At 44.8% G+C, this 15,907-nt stretch overlaps 1 protein-coding gene across 1 annotated transcript; it reads left to right on the forward strand.

Annotated features, from left to right (window-relative positions):
- Nucleotides 1–1,220: 1,220 nt before the first annotated feature.
- Nucleotides 1,221–15,076, forward strand: LOC140123009 (adhesion G-protein coupled receptor F3-like). The gene is made up of 11 exons (XM_072144260.1): nucleotides 1,221–1,307; nucleotides 2,350–2,416; nucleotides 3,717–3,863; nucleotides 4,450–4,596; nucleotides 8,033–8,350; nucleotides 8,825–8,997; nucleotides 10,237–10,410; nucleotides 10,574–11,941; nucleotides 13,049–13,090; nucleotides 14,735–14,788; nucleotides 15,045–15,076. Exons 1-11 carry the CDS (start codon nucleotides 1,221–1,223, stop codon nucleotides 15,066–15,068), a joined length of 2,601 nt encoding a protein of 866 aa, XP_072000361.1. The 3' UTR covers nucleotides 15,069–15,076.
- Nucleotides 15,077–15,907: the final 831 nt, after the last annotated feature.

Here is a 15,907-nt window from a genome sequence, read left to right on the forward strand (position 1 = left end):
TCCTCTCGGGCAGGTGACACTGTAGTAGTGTTATGTAGTGTCCTCTTGGGCAGGTGACACTGTAGTAGTGTTATGTAGTGTCCTCTCGGGCAGGTGACACAGTAGTAGTGTTATGTAGTGTCCTCCTCGGGCAGGTGACACTGTAGTAGTGGTATGTAGTGTCCTCTCGGGCAGGTGACACTGTAGTAGTGGTATGTAGTGTCCTCTCGGGCAGGTGACATTGTAGTAGTGTTATGTAGTGTCCTCTCGGGCAGGTGACACTGTAGTAGTGTTATGTAGTGTCCTCTCGGGCAGGTGACACTGTAGTAGTGTTATGTAGTGTCCTCTCGGGCAGGTGACACTGTAGTAGTGGTATGTAGTGTCCTCTCGGGCAGGTGACACTGTAGTAGTGTTATGTAGTGTCCTCTCGGGCAGGTGACACTGTAGTAGTGTTATGTAGTGTCCTCTCGGGCAGGTGACACTGTAGTAGTGTTATGTAGTGTCCTCTTGGGCAGGTGACACTGTAGTAGTGTTATGTAGTGTCCTCTCGGGCAGGTGGCACTGCAGTAGTGTTATGTAGTGTCCTCTCGGGCAGGTGACACTGTAGTAGTGTTATGTAGTGTCCTCTCGGGCAGGTGACACTGTAGTAGTGTTATGTAGTGTCCTCTCGGGCAGGTGACACTGTAGTAGTGTTATGTGGTGTCCTCTCGGGCAGGTGACACTGTAGTAGTGTTATGTAGTGTCCTCTCGGGCAGGTGACACTGTAGTAGTGTTATGTAGTGTCTTGTCGGGCAGGTGACACTGTAGTAGTGTTATGTAATGTCCTCTCGGGCAGGTGACACTGTAGTAGTGTTATGTAGTGTCCTCTCGGGCAGGTGACACTGTAGTAGTGTTATGTAGTGTCCTCTCGGGCAGGTGACACTGTAGTAGTGTTATGTAGTCTCCGTCAGGGCAGGTGACACTGTAGTAGTGTTATGTAGTGTCCTCTTGGGCAGGTGACACTGTAGTAGTGTTATGTAGTGTCCTCTCGGGCAGGTGACACTGTAGTAGTGTTATGTAGTGTCCTCTCGGGCAGGTGACACTGTTGTAGTGTTATGTGGATTCCTCCTGGTGTCAGGGACACTGTTGTAGTGATATGTAGTGATGTACGGAGCGGAGGACAGTGATGCTGCTGAACATTTGCATGATGCTACTGTCCCTGGAGTCTGATGCTGACAGCAGGAATCTTCATACCTATCAGGATGATGAATTGTCTGGTGACAGCGATTGTCCTCTGGTGTCTGCTCATCACTGTTTGTCTACTGCAGGTGGAGGGGGCTCAGCCTCAGGTGGGTACCATGGGCGGCAGCCATACAACAGTGAGGATGGATACAGCATGGAGTGGTGGGGGTCTCCACATTACTTTTACGACTGTGAGCTCAGCCTTAAGTGCATGCATAATTGGGGGGCTTCCATATAACTGTGAGACCTGGGGGCTCAGTTTCGTGTGGCTACAGCATTGGGGGGGCTGCCATTTAATATTAAGGACTGGGGGCTCAGCCTCAGGTGGGTACATCTTTGAGGGAGCTGCCATATAACAGTGAAAACTGAGGGCTCAGTCTCGTGTGGGTACAGCATTGGGGGGCTGCCAATTAATAAAAAGGACTCAGCCTCAGGTGGGTATATCTTTGGGGGGTCTGCCATATAACAGTGAGGACTGGGGGCTCCACCTCAGATGGGTACAGCATTGGGGGGCTGCCATATAACAGTGAGGACTGGGGGCTCCGACTCAGGTGGGTGCATATTTGGGGGACTGCCATATACCAGTGAGGACTGGGGGTCTCGCCTCAGGTAGGTACAGCATGGGGGGCTGCCATATAACAGTGAGGACTGGGGGCTCCGACTCAGGTGGGTGCATATTTGGGGGGCTGCCATATAGCAGTGAGGACTGGGGGTCCCGCCTCAGGTAGGTACAGCATGGGGGGCGGGCTCTGCCATTTTATTTCCTTTTAATCTAAATCGAGTTTGTTTCATCACTTAATATTTCTTTATCGTGGTCCGAGCTCCATATCTCCTGCTTAGTCACCAATAGGAGGCGCTTTATATCACAATGCGCCTCCTTTCCCTTTGGTGGCATCTGGTATTGCAGCTCAGTCCCATTCACTTTAATGGAGTTTAGCTGCAGTTCCAGATACAACCTATGGACAGGAGTGGCGCTGTTTCTGGAATAATACCGGCATGTTAATCCTGGAGGCTCCAGACTTGTTCTCAGGTGGGCGTCTGCCCCTGCTATGAGCCTCATGGGGGGGTGTAGCCAGTGCCCTGCCTGATGATATCGGATGTGATATGTATTCACTGTATATAATGTCCCTCTTCTTCTATCTCTTATAGGACAATATTGGCGCCATAGTCAATCAGGCGTCGGGAGTCCCGCAGCGGGTTCGGAGAGCTCCTCCCGGTAAGTACCACGCTCCACGTAGACCCTATTTATGGTGATTTTGTTCTTCTGACCACTATAGGATTCCATTATCAGACACATTATAGCACAATTTTTATGTTACATCACATACGGAATAGATTTTTTCTCAATGTATTTTTTTGGATAAATTTTGGAGACATTTATTTAGTGTAGCACCATATAATGTCTGCTGGTGGAGGTCGTATCTACCATGGTGATGCCGCCCAGTGTATGGACATGTCCACTATATGGCACTATTATACGGCCACTATACTCCAGGGTGTATCATACACTGTATAGCAGGTTATTCACAAAACACCATATGGAAGAGACGGGAAATGCAGGACAATACAAGATGCAATTGTCATTGTTATGGAAATTAGGTTCCACTGTAGAAGATCAGTGTGGTGTGTATGACTTGTGAGATGATCACTCCTGAGGAGATCCAATGTGTGGAGATAACTTGTAAAAAGATCTTAGAGGTCTTACTGCCTCTTAGATCTAGGGAGCCATTAGTTGTGAGAAGACAACAATGATGGGTTTATGACTTGAGAGAAGCTCAGATCTGTGGAGTCTGTGACTTGTAAGAAGATTTCTCCTGGCCTTGTGAGAAAATCATATCTGGAGATTCCTTGACTTCTTAGAAGATCACACGTTTAGGCTCATGTGAGATCATATTTTTCAAGTCCATGACTCTTGGGATCACATGTAGCTCATAACTTGTAAGAATGTCATATCCATAGAGTCCATGAGTTATGAGATCACACTTGTTGAGTTCATAACTTGTGAGAAGATACTCAGAAGATCAAATCCATGAGATCCCACTTGTTGAGTCCATGACCTGTAAGAAGATGAAATCTGTGGACACCATGACTTGTTAGAAGCTGACACCTATAGCAACCATGATTTGTAAGGAGATAGCAATCGTGGAGACCATGACTTGTAAAGAGATGACATCTGAGGAGGCCATGACTTGTAAGAAGATGACATCTATGGAGTCCATGAGTTATGGCATCAAATCAATCGGTCCATGACTGCATCACAAGAGTCCAGACTTTGCTAGATGTCACACGTGTCAGGCTCATGACCGCTGAGTAGGTAATATTGATGGAGCTGATAAACCTTGTTGGTCTTCAGTCATTGTCTTGTTGAGATAGTCCTCATTACCATGTAGTCCCCTGGATTTATTAAACAGAATTGCCTCCTATTCAGATTCCTCAACCAATATTATGTTCTACATACATTTGTCCCCACAAATAATCGCAAACATAACATTTAAGGAAACATCTTTTGATTTCAGCGAAGCCTCCTGCGTGTTACTTCCCATTTATTGCTAATGGAGTATCCTACACTTCCTGTACTATGGCGGGACAGACCAGGGCCTACTGGTGCGCCACCACTGATAACTTTGACAGGGATGGGAAATGGAGCTGGTGCACCGGCCCAGGTGAGACACAACAATAATTTACCTATATCTTCTATTATGTCTGTTGTAGGATCCTAAAACCAGCATTGGAAAGGGTGGGGCACCCAGTGACTCAAATTCTCTCCTAGTTTGACGCCAGTTCATGTGCTCTTACTGCTTTCCATGCCCAACCTCGATGTATCTCCAGTTCTAATGTTCAACTGCTCATGGTGTGTGGTTATCACATAGAGTAAGGAAATCCTAAAAACATGGCATTTTGGGATGAGGGGTGGAGGAAAACAAATTCTGGAGACCTATCTGATGTCTAGTTGGTGGACCCCTCCATCCCCCACCCCTGTATCCCCAGGATAACACTTATGAGAGGGCTTTGGACCTTTTTTGCTAGGAAGTATATGGATTAGTGAACTTCACTAAGGCTTAGTGAAAAGATGTGATGTCCCACCACCTGAGAGCTAACAGGAAAGCAACATAATTGTGACCACACTATGGACTGATTTTAGGGGAGATGTCACATCTCTGCTTCTTGTCTTCTTGCTATACTTTGGATAAATCCATTTTTTGGACATTCTTAGATCTTATATATGTTTGTACTATTTGTGTCTTGCAGGATATACCAGCTATCTAGCATGTGTATTTCCCTTCCAGTATAACGGCTTGAATTATACAGCTTGTATTCAGAGTGCTTTAGGCTACACCTGGTGTTCCACAGCCTACAGCGAGAAGAGCGGCACAGCCATCTACTGCCTGGAAGTTGGTAATGTGTTACCGAGAAAATATTCATCTAGATGCTTACATTGACAGGAGCAGGCTACAGCATTATATAACATGAGTGGTAGACCCTTTATTGTGAAGTTACCAAAGACCATTTCTGGCAAAGGAGACCCCAGAGAGAAGATTGCAGAAGCAGGAAACTCCAGAAAGGAGATAGCAGTGGCAGGAGACTCCTGACAAGGGACAGTAGGGGCAGGGAATTCAGGAGAGGGGATAGCAAGGGCAGCAGGCTGCGAAGAAGGAATAGCAGGGGCAGGAAACTCCGGAGAGGGAATAGCAGATGCAGGAAACTCCAGAGAGCGAATAGTAGGTGCAGAGGTCTCCGGAGAGGGGACAGAAGGTGCAGGAGACTCTGGAGAGGGGAAACAAGGTGCAAGAGACTCAGGATAGGGAATAGCAGGGGTAGGAGACTCCAGAGAGGGAATAGCAGGGGCAGGAGAATTTGGAGAGGGCATAGTAAGTGCAAAACCAGATAGCAGGTGTAGGAGATCGGATAGAAATAGCAGCAAAGGCAGGGGACTCCTGACAAGGGACAGCAGGGGCATGAAATTCCAGAGAGAGGATAGCAAGGGCAGCAGACTCTGGAGAGGGAATAGTAGGTGCAGGAGACTCTGGAGAGAAAAAAAACAGGGGCTCCTGCCTCCGGAGATGGGATAGTAAGAGCAGCAGACTCCAGAGAGGAAATGGCAGGGGCAGGAGACTCTGGAGAGGGGGTAGCAGGTGCAGGAGACTCTGGATAAGGGATAGACAAAGCAGGAGACTACTGGGAGGGTAAAGCAGGTGCAGGAGACTCTCGAGAGGAAATAGCAGTGGCATGAGACCCCAGAGAGGGAATAGCAGGGACAGGAGACTCTAGAAAGGGGAAAGCAAGGGCAGCACACACCGGAGAGGGAATAGCAGGTGCAAGAGACTCTGTAGAGCATATAGCAGGTGCAGGAGACTCCAGAGAGGAAATAGCAATGGGAGAAGACTCCAGAGAAGGGATAGCAGGTGCAGGAGACTCTGGAGAGGAAATGGCAGGTGCAAGAGACTCTTTAGAGGAAGTAGCAGGTGCAGGAGACTCCAGAGAGGAAAGAGCAAGGGCAGAAGACTCCAGAGAGGTGATAGCAGGTGTAAGAGACTCCGGGGAGGGAATAGCTGGGTCAATAGACTCTCTAGAAGGAATAGCAGGGGAATGAGACTCCAGAGAGGTAAAAGCAGGGGCAGGAGACTCTTAAGAGGGGAAAGCAAGGGCGGCAGACACCAGAGAAGGAGTAGCAGGTGCAGACGACTCCAGGGAGGAATTGGCAAGGGCAGGAGACTACAGAAAGTGGAGGCAGGTGCAGGAGACTCCGGAGAGGGAAAAGCAAGGGCAGGAGACTCTGGAGAGGAAATAGCAGGTGTGAAAACCTCCAGAGAGGAAATAGCAAGGGCAGGAGACTACGGAGAGTGCGTAGCAGGTGCAGGAGACTGCGGAGAGGGGATGGAAGGTGCAGGAGACTCAGGGGAGAAAAAAAGCAGGGGATCCTGCCTCCAGAGATGGGATAGTAAGAGCAGTAGACTCCAGAGAGGGAATAGCAGGGGCAGGAGACTCCGGACAACTGAAAGCAGAAATTCCGGAGAGGAAATAGCAGGTGAAGGAGACTCCAGAGAGGAAATAGCAAGGGCAGAAGACTCCGGAGAGGGGATAGCAGGGGCAGGAGACTCTGGAGAAGGGATAGACAGTGCAGGAGACTAAAAGGAGGGGATAGCAAGGGCAGGGGACTCTGGAGAGGAAATAGCAGTGGCACAGAGGGAACAGCAGGGACAGGAGTTTCCAGAGAGGGAATAACAGGGGGAGGAGACTGGGGAAAGCAAGGGCAGGAGACACCAGAGAGTGAATAGCGGGTGAACAGAGAGTGAATAGCGGGTGAAGGAGACTCCAGGGAGGAAATAGCAAGATCAGAAGACTCTGGAGAGGGGATAGCAGGTGCAGGAGACTGTGGAGAAGGGATAGGCAGTGCAGGAGACTACAAGGAGGGGATAGCAAGGGCAGGGGACTCTGGAAAGGAAATAGCAGGTGCAGGAGACTGTGGAGAGGGGATAAAAGCTGCAGGAGACTCTGCAGAGGGAATCACAGGGGCATGAGACTCCAGAGAGGGAATAGCAGGGCAGGAGGTTTTTCATAGAGCAGATATCAGGGGCAGGAGACACCAGAAAGGGTATAGCAGGTGCAGGAGACTCCGGAGATGGGATAGCAGGTGCAAGAGACTCTTTAGAGGAAATAGCAGGTGCAGGAGACTCCATAGATGAAAGAGCAAGGGCAGAAGACTCCAGAGAGGAGCTAGAAGGTGCAAGAGACTCTGGGGAGGGAGTAACAGGGACATGAGACTCCAGAAAGGTAAAAGCAGGGGCAGGATGTTCTAGAGAGGGAATAGCAGGGGCAGGAGACTCTCAAGGGGGGAAAGCAAGGGCAGCAGACACCAGAGAGGGAGTAGCAGGTGCAGAAGACTCCAGAGAGTTATTGGCAAGGGCAGGAGACTACGAAAAGTGGGTAGCAGGTGCAGGAGACTCTGGAGAGGAAGTAGGAGGTGCAAAATACTCCAGAGAGGAAATAGCAAGGGCAGAAGACTCCAGAGAGGGGATAGCAGGTGCAGGAGACTACGGAGAGGGGATAGAAGGTGCAGGAGACTCTGAGAGGGGATAGAAGTTGGAGAAGACTCTCAAAAGGAAAAAGTGGGGGGCGAGAGACTCTAGAGATGGAATAGTAGGTGCAGGTGTTTCTGTAAAGGGAAAAGTAGAGGCAGTAGACTCTGGAGAGGGGGACAGCAAGGGCAGCAGACCCTGGAGAGGAAATAGCAGGTGTAGGAGACTCTGGAGTAGGAATAGCAGGTGCAAGAGACTCCAGAGAGTGGATAGCAGTGGCAGGAGATTCCAGAGAGGTGATAGCAGGTGCAGGAGATTCAGGAGAAGGGATAGTTAGGGCAGAAGACTCTGGTGATGGAAAACTAGGTGCAGGAGACTCCAGAGAGGAGATATCAAAGGCAGGAGACTCTGGCTAGCAGGGGCAGGAGACTATGAAGAGGGAATATCAGGAAGATTGGACTACACAAAGGGGATAGCAGGTGCAGGACACTCCGGAGAGGGTACAGTAGGTACAGGAGCCTCTGGAAAGGGGATAGCGGGTGCAGGATGCTCTGGAGAGGGGATAGCAGGGGCAGGAGACTACAAAGAGGAGATAGCAGGGGCAGGAGACTACGAAGAGGAGACAGCAGGGGCAGAAGAACCCAGAGAGGAGACAGCAGGAGCAGGAGACCCCAGAAAGGAGATGGCAGGGGCATGAAACTCCAGATAAGAGAAAGTGTGTCAGGGGTAAATGCTTAGAAAATGATTGCTATAATAATGAAGCCGATAAATGTAGAAGTTTATTGTTTTTATCTTTCCGTTACATTCCTTTTAAGACTTCAAACTCTACGGTGCCGGGATAACATCTGGGACTGCTGCACTGGGTTTATTGCCCGGGACAACTCCTGCGCCCATAGACCCAACATCTTACACAACTGAAGCTTTGAGTACAACCTCTTCTTTAAATGGGGGAACTTCAAGCACCGTCAATATGGACACTCCTCCAGAGACTTCATCACCAGCCCTGGAGACAAGCCCGACCACTGTCTCCACCTCCTTGTCCAATACTGTGCTCCAACCACTCTCATCTATCCCTTTGGGAATGTCATATGCAGAGTCCTCCACAATATCCCAGACCACAGGGGAAACGTCCGGTAAGATGTTATACAGCGTCCTCTATAAGACCTCTCCTTAAACACCCGGTGCCAGGGTCATGGCTACATCTAGTCCAAAGGGTGGTGGCCAGGAATAGATGGTCTGTCAGGGGGATATTATGTGGTGCATATGTATTGGGCAATGGATTGTATCTGATGGACTCCAGTCACATCCTAACCTTTTTGTCATATACACCATGACATGTATATTTGCGTAGCTAGTGAGATACAACACTACCGGGCTACATTCATGAAAAAACATTATTTACAGTGTATATTGCCCCAACAGGTGACAGGTTATATACACACCTCCTGACCATTTGTAAGGTATTGTGATCCAAGTTAACAAAACTTTAGGATTCCTGTGGGACACCATGTTTGTTTTTGCCTCATGACATCATCCTGACTTGCTACGTCTTTGTGTAGATATTGTAATATTAAATATAACTCATGTCATTGTCCCATAATATTTAGGTGTAACAGAACTTTCCTCCACCTCCATCACAACCACCTCCTCCACCTCCACAACGACTTCCTCCACCTCCATCACATCGACCTCCCCCACACTCTTCTCCTCCACCACCGCCTCTGTCTATAATTCCTCTGACTGGAAGCAGCTGATGGATTGGTTTCAAAACACATTCATGGTAAGTACTCATTGGGGCTTATTTACTAAGGGTAGTCGGACTGTTTGCCGTTTTTCAGGATTTGCGCAGCTTTGACAGGTATTTAACAGGTGTCTGTGCTGGGATTGTGTCGCACGCGATAGGATTGTGGCGGAGCTGTGCTGCTTTCATGCGTCAGAAATCGCGGCACAGGGCATTATCGTCTGACAATGTATTTTTCGTGAACTCCTCGGACCAAGTGAGTAAATATGCCCCCTTGTGTCTATTGAGCAAAGGGACCAATTATCTTCTAGAAACATTAGGTTAGGACTCCCTATTACCAAATTAACTTCTCCCTTTTTTTTTTTCAAACAGCGCAACTTTTGCTTACAGTTTCCCATTGCAAATAGAGCACAATATATAGCAGCCGTGAGGGTGGTCTTTTTTATGCTCTTGAATGGGGTTCCATCCCCTGCGCAGACACTGGACCAGATCTATTATTCTGGCTGTGCCAGTTTTCTGGTGACTTTGCACTGATAGAACATCTTTGGAGCTTGTACACATATTCATAAAGTGTCTGCGCCAGTTTTGTGTCGCGGCTGCTCTGTGTCCCACAAGACAGAAAAAATGTTACCTAAAGGGACTGTTACTGCTTAGATACATTTAATAAAGCTACTCGACAGAATTGTGTCTCACCCTTTTTAATAAAGGTGCACCATTAATGAAGATTGTGTGCCTGTATTCATTAATCTGCCGCACTACTTTTGGTAAATCTGGCCCAATGAGTTAGATGTTAAAATTTTTGCTACCCATAGCCACCACTAGGGGAGCTCAAGAGTTTATTGCATACTGCATCCGGAGTCCAGATTCGCTGAGTTCAGCTGAACCTGACACTGAAAGTTCTGTTTAGGCCTGGGATCAGGTTCCCAAATTGGTTGGATGTTACCTTTTAAAAGCGCTTTTGGACCATTTTCCTTAGGATCCTAGGAAAAATGGTGGCACACATGAGCCACTGGCATTGAATGGCTGCTTGTGCGCACTGCTGACATCCCTAATCGGTGCCAGTAACAGACACGGCTAGAGCCTAAACACTTGACCTTGACTTCTTGCTGTAGTCCAGGGACCTCAACCCACAATGTTCGGCACCCACCCAAACAATGCAAGTTTGACTTTGCTCATCCCTAGTCTTGTGCTCCCCCTAGTGGTACCTGCAGGCAGACAACTTTTTCATTATATCATATAATTGGGTTTGGACATCACTGGATCTTTGGTCTCTTCCAGAACCTATCTACAGACGCAGGACTGGGCATCATTCCAGATTTACAGAGATATACTTCCTTGGTCAGTCTGTATGGTTTCCATAAAGAGGAGGAGGAATTAATCCTGCAGATTTTGGGGAACATAACTAAAAATGTTGCTGAGTTTAACCTGAGCTTTCCTGTGAGTGCCATGATGGTGAGTAATAAAATACTTGGGAAGAACTAGTAGAATTGGCGTATGACCACGGCCGCTCTTCATGGTGGATGGTGTTGTCATTGCTGCTCCACCTAGAGAATGTTTTGTCGACTTCTGTTGATGCCCGGTTGTACACATTAACCTATTGATTTCTTCCTTCTAGGATATCCTGTCCATTGTCAACGAACTCCTGAACAATACATCCTGGAGACAATCATCCAGCTCCGTAATTGGCCCACAAATTTTAGGCTGCTTTGAAAATCTGTTAGAACGAATGGAAATGGTAAATTCGTCTTTTACTGTTTCCTACGACAACATTGACTTCCATTGCGTAGTCGCCCCCTGTGTCAACATGAGTAACGAGACTGCCCTGAGCATAGAGCCCCATGTCAGTCTAGCCCTGCCTCAGGAGGACAGCCAACAAACCTTTGCTCCATCCTGTTTGGTCAACATTTTGTTATTGTCTTCCAAAACCCAAAATATTGACTTTCCGGGTCAGTATGAAGGACAAGAACGTTCAAGTTCTGCTTTCGAAGTGGACAGCAACATCTTGACCAGTGTCATGAAAATCGATAGTGAGAGTTTCCACCACCCATATGTCAATTTGACTTTCCGTTGTTCCAGTGGAAACTACTGTGACCATATGGCTATTTGTGCTTTTTGGAATTTCACCACACACATTTGGTCTTCAGAGGGGTGCACAACGGAGATTGACGATGGAGTCACCCACTGCTATTGCCATCACCTTACATCGTTCTCTGTGTTGATTGCAAAATATATTCCCAATGGCTTAAAGAACAACTCCGCGCTTGACTACATCACCATCGCTGGTCTTGCTATCTCCATAGCTTCGCTCGTATTATGCATCACCTTCCAAGTCTACTTAATGAAGTTTCCCATGAACCTTGTAGCTTACTACAGACACATGGCCATACTCAATGTTTCCATATTTCTTCTTCTGAGTTACCTCTCATTTATAGCAGCCAGTTATATCACCCCCAAAGAACATATCAGACTTTGCGTGGGGTTGACCTTCTGCACCCACTTTTCTCTCTTAGCTTTCTTTTGCTGGACCTTAGTCCAAAGTATTTACCTATTTTGCCGCTTGGTGTTTGTGTTCCATCACATCACAAAGAAGGAATTCATGAGTCTCTCGGTGGGTCTTGGATACGTATGTCCCAGCATAATTGCCATGGGCACCTTCTTGTACTACACTCCTACTAATGATTATCAGAAGGACAACGCTTGTTGGCTGGAGAGCGATTCAGGGGCTACTTTGGCTTTTAACATCCCAACTATTATTATCCTGTCTATAAACTTCCTTATCCTCCTTGTGGTCATCCGGAAGATTCTCCGACCATCCATCTCTGAAGGCAACAATGATGATGAAGAAGTCATCAAGAAGCTGATGAAGGCTGTGGTCTTCTGCACACCACAGTTTGGTTTGACATGGGCTGTTGGAATCCCTTTGCTGTCGGATGGGAGCTTGGTGGCGTTACACTATTTATTTGTCATTCTCAATCCACTGCAGGTCAGTTTTGTCACTTTTTTTATTTCTTGCGATTTGAAATAGACATTAGATTTAGGAGAGCAAAAGGTTTCAGAAGAGAAGTAATTGGTGTAAAAAGATAAATATTCATATAATACAATACAATAAAGCTTTATTGATCCCTGAGGAAATTGTGCTGAACATAGATCTGGTATGACGAGTGCAAAGAAAATTACTAACATAACACAAGAAGTAAGAGTACAATATGGCTTCGGGGGGCAAGTAGGGGGTAATTGAGTTGATTTGGCTGCTCCTTGAGTCCATTTATTGTAGAGATTCATGGCTTTTGGTATAAAAGTGTTCTGAAACCTTGTCGTCCAGCAAGCAACTCATTGACCATGGATGAGAACTCGAGAGTCCAGGTGAAGCATGAGAGAAGTCTTATAGAAGTTCCACTAGTAGAATATGCAATGGGAATATGAGCTAAATTAGATAAATGTAAGCCAAAGCTAATAGTTTCTTAATATATAGTGTGTATGGGGCATCTTGAAGCTCGTTCGTGGGGAAAGAAGAATCAAGCATGATGAATTTCAACACCCTATGTTTTGAGAAGACATGCGTGTTTAGGCAAGCCAGGCATCCACATGGATGGGGTGTGGGCTGTTTTGTTGATGAACCAAACTTGAGTCATTAGACCTAAAGCTTAGATGCAGTTGTGAAATGAGAACTTAGTATTATGCCTACATTCTACTGTATATAACATGGAGTCTACACCTTCATCTCCTCCAGATCTTCTAAACTGCATGTATAATTCTGGGGTGATCGAAGCTCAGTATGAGCCACCATATGGTCCTTGTAGGATTAAGTATTTAGGGTATTTAGAGTATTTTGTAATCAAGGAGACCAAATCCGAATTTTGATGGGATTGGACAAGATCCCAAGTTGTCCTTACATTCACCCATCCTGTGCTGGAGTCATACGTTAGATGTCTCTTGTGGGCTCTACTGTGCATGGGGATGGATGGACCTTCTCTTCTGGAAACAAACATTGACTGACTGAAATGTATCTGCACATAACAGATTGTAAATATAGAGAATATTGACCTTTCCCATGAAGTTTTCTCATCGTGGTCACTTTCTTCTACTGCAGGGGTTTTTCATCTTCATTTTTGGGTGTCTTCTCGATAAGAAGGTCAGTTCACATGATATATAATGATTTCCACCTACATATCACGTGCTGTATATGATAAGTGCTCGCTCACTGTCCACAGATTGTTGGTGCCTTCACACATGTCAATTATCAGGAATATCAATTATCTGGATTATTGATTATTGATCTGTGTAATTGTAACTTAATTTTGTAAGTTCTAAACTTCACTCATCTTGTAGTGATGTAGAGTTTGCCGCATTTCATACCCTGGTTACATCCAGAGCAGCAAAAATCCTCATGTCTGATGATTGCCTCATCTGTAGGTAATGGTCTATGATCCCTCCTGGCCCCATAATAGGACTTCACGTTACTTCTTTATTATTTTTACAAATACAGCACGAGAGGAGATTAGGCTGGACAATGACAGACTAAAATAAATCTTAATCTAAATTTATTTTGAACTAGATAATAATACAATATGTTAGATAAGCTGAAATGACTGACACTTGACTTTACTTTTCTAACATGGACCAAACTTAATTAAATATTTTTAAACTATGCGACTTCCCACTTACCCCAATTACTATAAATTAAATTAAATTAAATTAGAACAAATTTGAATAGTTTTTAAAATATATAAGAAGTAACAAAGGCAAAATTGGCTTAAACTACAAAGACTTGGATTAGACAAGGACTAAAATATAAAAGACTAAGTTAGATAAGTTAGACTAGAATGCACTAGATTTCTTTGGAATAGATTAAAACTGATGAGATTTTTAACTAAAAATTAGAAATTAAATCTTAAATTAAATCACTAAATTAGAAATTTAATCAGACTAAACATATTTAAATGAGACCGGACTTGTTTAGACTGTACTTCAGAAGCTTTGAGCGTACAAGAGCTTTAGACAGGCCTAAATAACAGAAAGTAGGTGGGACCACATTAGATCACATGAAATCATACAATTTTGTTAAGATAAAATTATACTAATATCAATTACACTTATCGTAACTACATTATACCAGACAACACTTAAAGATACTAAATCCAATTAGATGAAACTAAATAAGACTAAGACTAGGCTAGACTATACTACACTGGAGTTGACTGAAGTAGATACGATTACCACATTGTAGAGAATTATATTAGAACATGTTCTACTACAATAACTTTCCTGGCTCTAGACAAGACTTTAAAAAGATAAACTGTAAAATTATAAATTGTATTATATAAAACTTTCAGGAATTAGATTTGGGTACATTGTTGTAAATTAGATGATTCTACTAATAAAAATATCTGGGTATTTTTGATTAGAATCGATTTGATTGTAATGTACTAGATACAACTATATTGTCCCACATAAGATTAACCTAGACCAAATAAATGAGATTAAAGTAAACATGAATAAAGCAGATAAAATTTGGTAAACTACAGTAGATTGGGCCTGCAATAACATATTGGAAATGGAGCTAGTTTAGAGTAGGTTAGAGGACAACAGTCTTTGTTATGTCGTTGGATTGGACTAAATTACACTACGTATAAATTACACTAAATATAAATTAGATTGAACTACATCACACCGGATGATCCTCCAGCAGATCAGGTGACAGTCGTTTTGTATGGATCGGAATGGATAAAACTCAGATAAATTATATCAGGAATGTAACGCACATCTTATGTTCCAGGTGATGGATCTGATAAAGAACAGGATGTCAAAGACCCCCATGTTCAGCAGTACGGTAAGAACAAACTACTGATAGGTCAGACCTAAGGGGGGTCCTCAATAAGTCAAGATTGACTAAATAATAAATGATGAATAATTACATATTACACGATAATCTGAACGATAAAACATATTTTTTGCAACAATAAAAACACAAAATGATCGACCCCCGATCACCCCTAAGATACCCCCAACCATGTAATGAGAAGGTAACAGTCTTGTATCTACACTTTGTGTTCAACTTGTGATTTTGTGAACTTTTTCTCCCACAGGCTACAACTGTCAGTTCATACTGAGGACAGAGGTATTATTTCCCTCCCCTAAAATAAGGGGTCCCGGAGGCTGGGATACGATGGGTAGAGATAAGTGGACCTGATGTTGCGTTTGGGTTTGACCCGGTTTGTGTGACCCAGACATATTGCCGGATTGGTGGCCAAACAGTCAATTTGGCCAATTACTGCCTCTAGCAGATAACCAGGGCTGTGATTGGCCGGAGGGACACCTTGCCAGATTGACTGTTCAACTTACAACCTGAACCTGGTATCCAGGAGATTAAATTTAGGAAAGTATAATTTTACACCACCACTTTCCGAACCTCAACAAATCAAATATAAGGGAAGAGACGGTTCTACAGTGTGAGGGGCCTAACAAATATCTCCTCGAATCTCAGCTTCTAGGAGATGGACAGTGAATTGGACTACAGTAAAATTACAATAAATTAGATTATGGATTACACAAGATCTAAGTAAATAAAACAAAGACTATAACTACCATATTTTTCGGACTATAAGGGGCACAAAAAATACTTTGATTTTCTCAGAAATCAAAGGTGGGCCTTATAGTCCGGTGTGCCTTATATATGAACTGGACTTACAGACAACAGCTGCCTTGTACTGTGCACAGGTCTGCCACCTGCTGGTCATTCATCCTTATAATCCGGTGCGCCTTATATATGAACCTAGACGTTTTAGCAGGCATTTATTGATGGTGCGCCTTATAATCCGGTGCGCCTTATAGTCCGAAAAAAAACGGTAGAATCGATTTAAATAGGTTGTCGTAGACTTAAATGTTAGATTCAATTTGAGCAAATTTTGATACATTATTCTCGATTAGGTCAGAGTCATATTAGGTTTAA

This window comes from Engystomops pustulosus, chromosome 3, assembly GCF_040894005.1.
Source record: "Engystomops pustulosus chromosome 3, aEngPut4.maternal, whole genome shotgun sequence".
Lineage (NCBI taxonomy): Eukaryota > Metazoa > Chordata > Amphibia > Anura > Leptodactylidae > Engystomops > Engystomops pustulosus.

Excerpts from the sequence above, each read along its gene's own strand:
- LOC140123009 (XM_072144260.1), top strand. The coding sequence starts at position 1,221 with ATGATGAATTGTCTGGTGACAGCGATTGTCCTCTGGTGTCTGCTCATC. Across the intron at positions 13,091-14,734 it reads GGTGTCTTCTCGATAAGAAG|GTGATGGATCTGATAAAGAA; the intron begins GTCAGTTCACAT and ends CTTATGTTCCAG. Across the intron at positions 14,789-15,044 it reads CCCCCATGTTCAGCAGTACG|GCTACAACTGTCAGTTCATA; the intron begins GTAAGAACAAAC and ends TTTCTCCCACAG.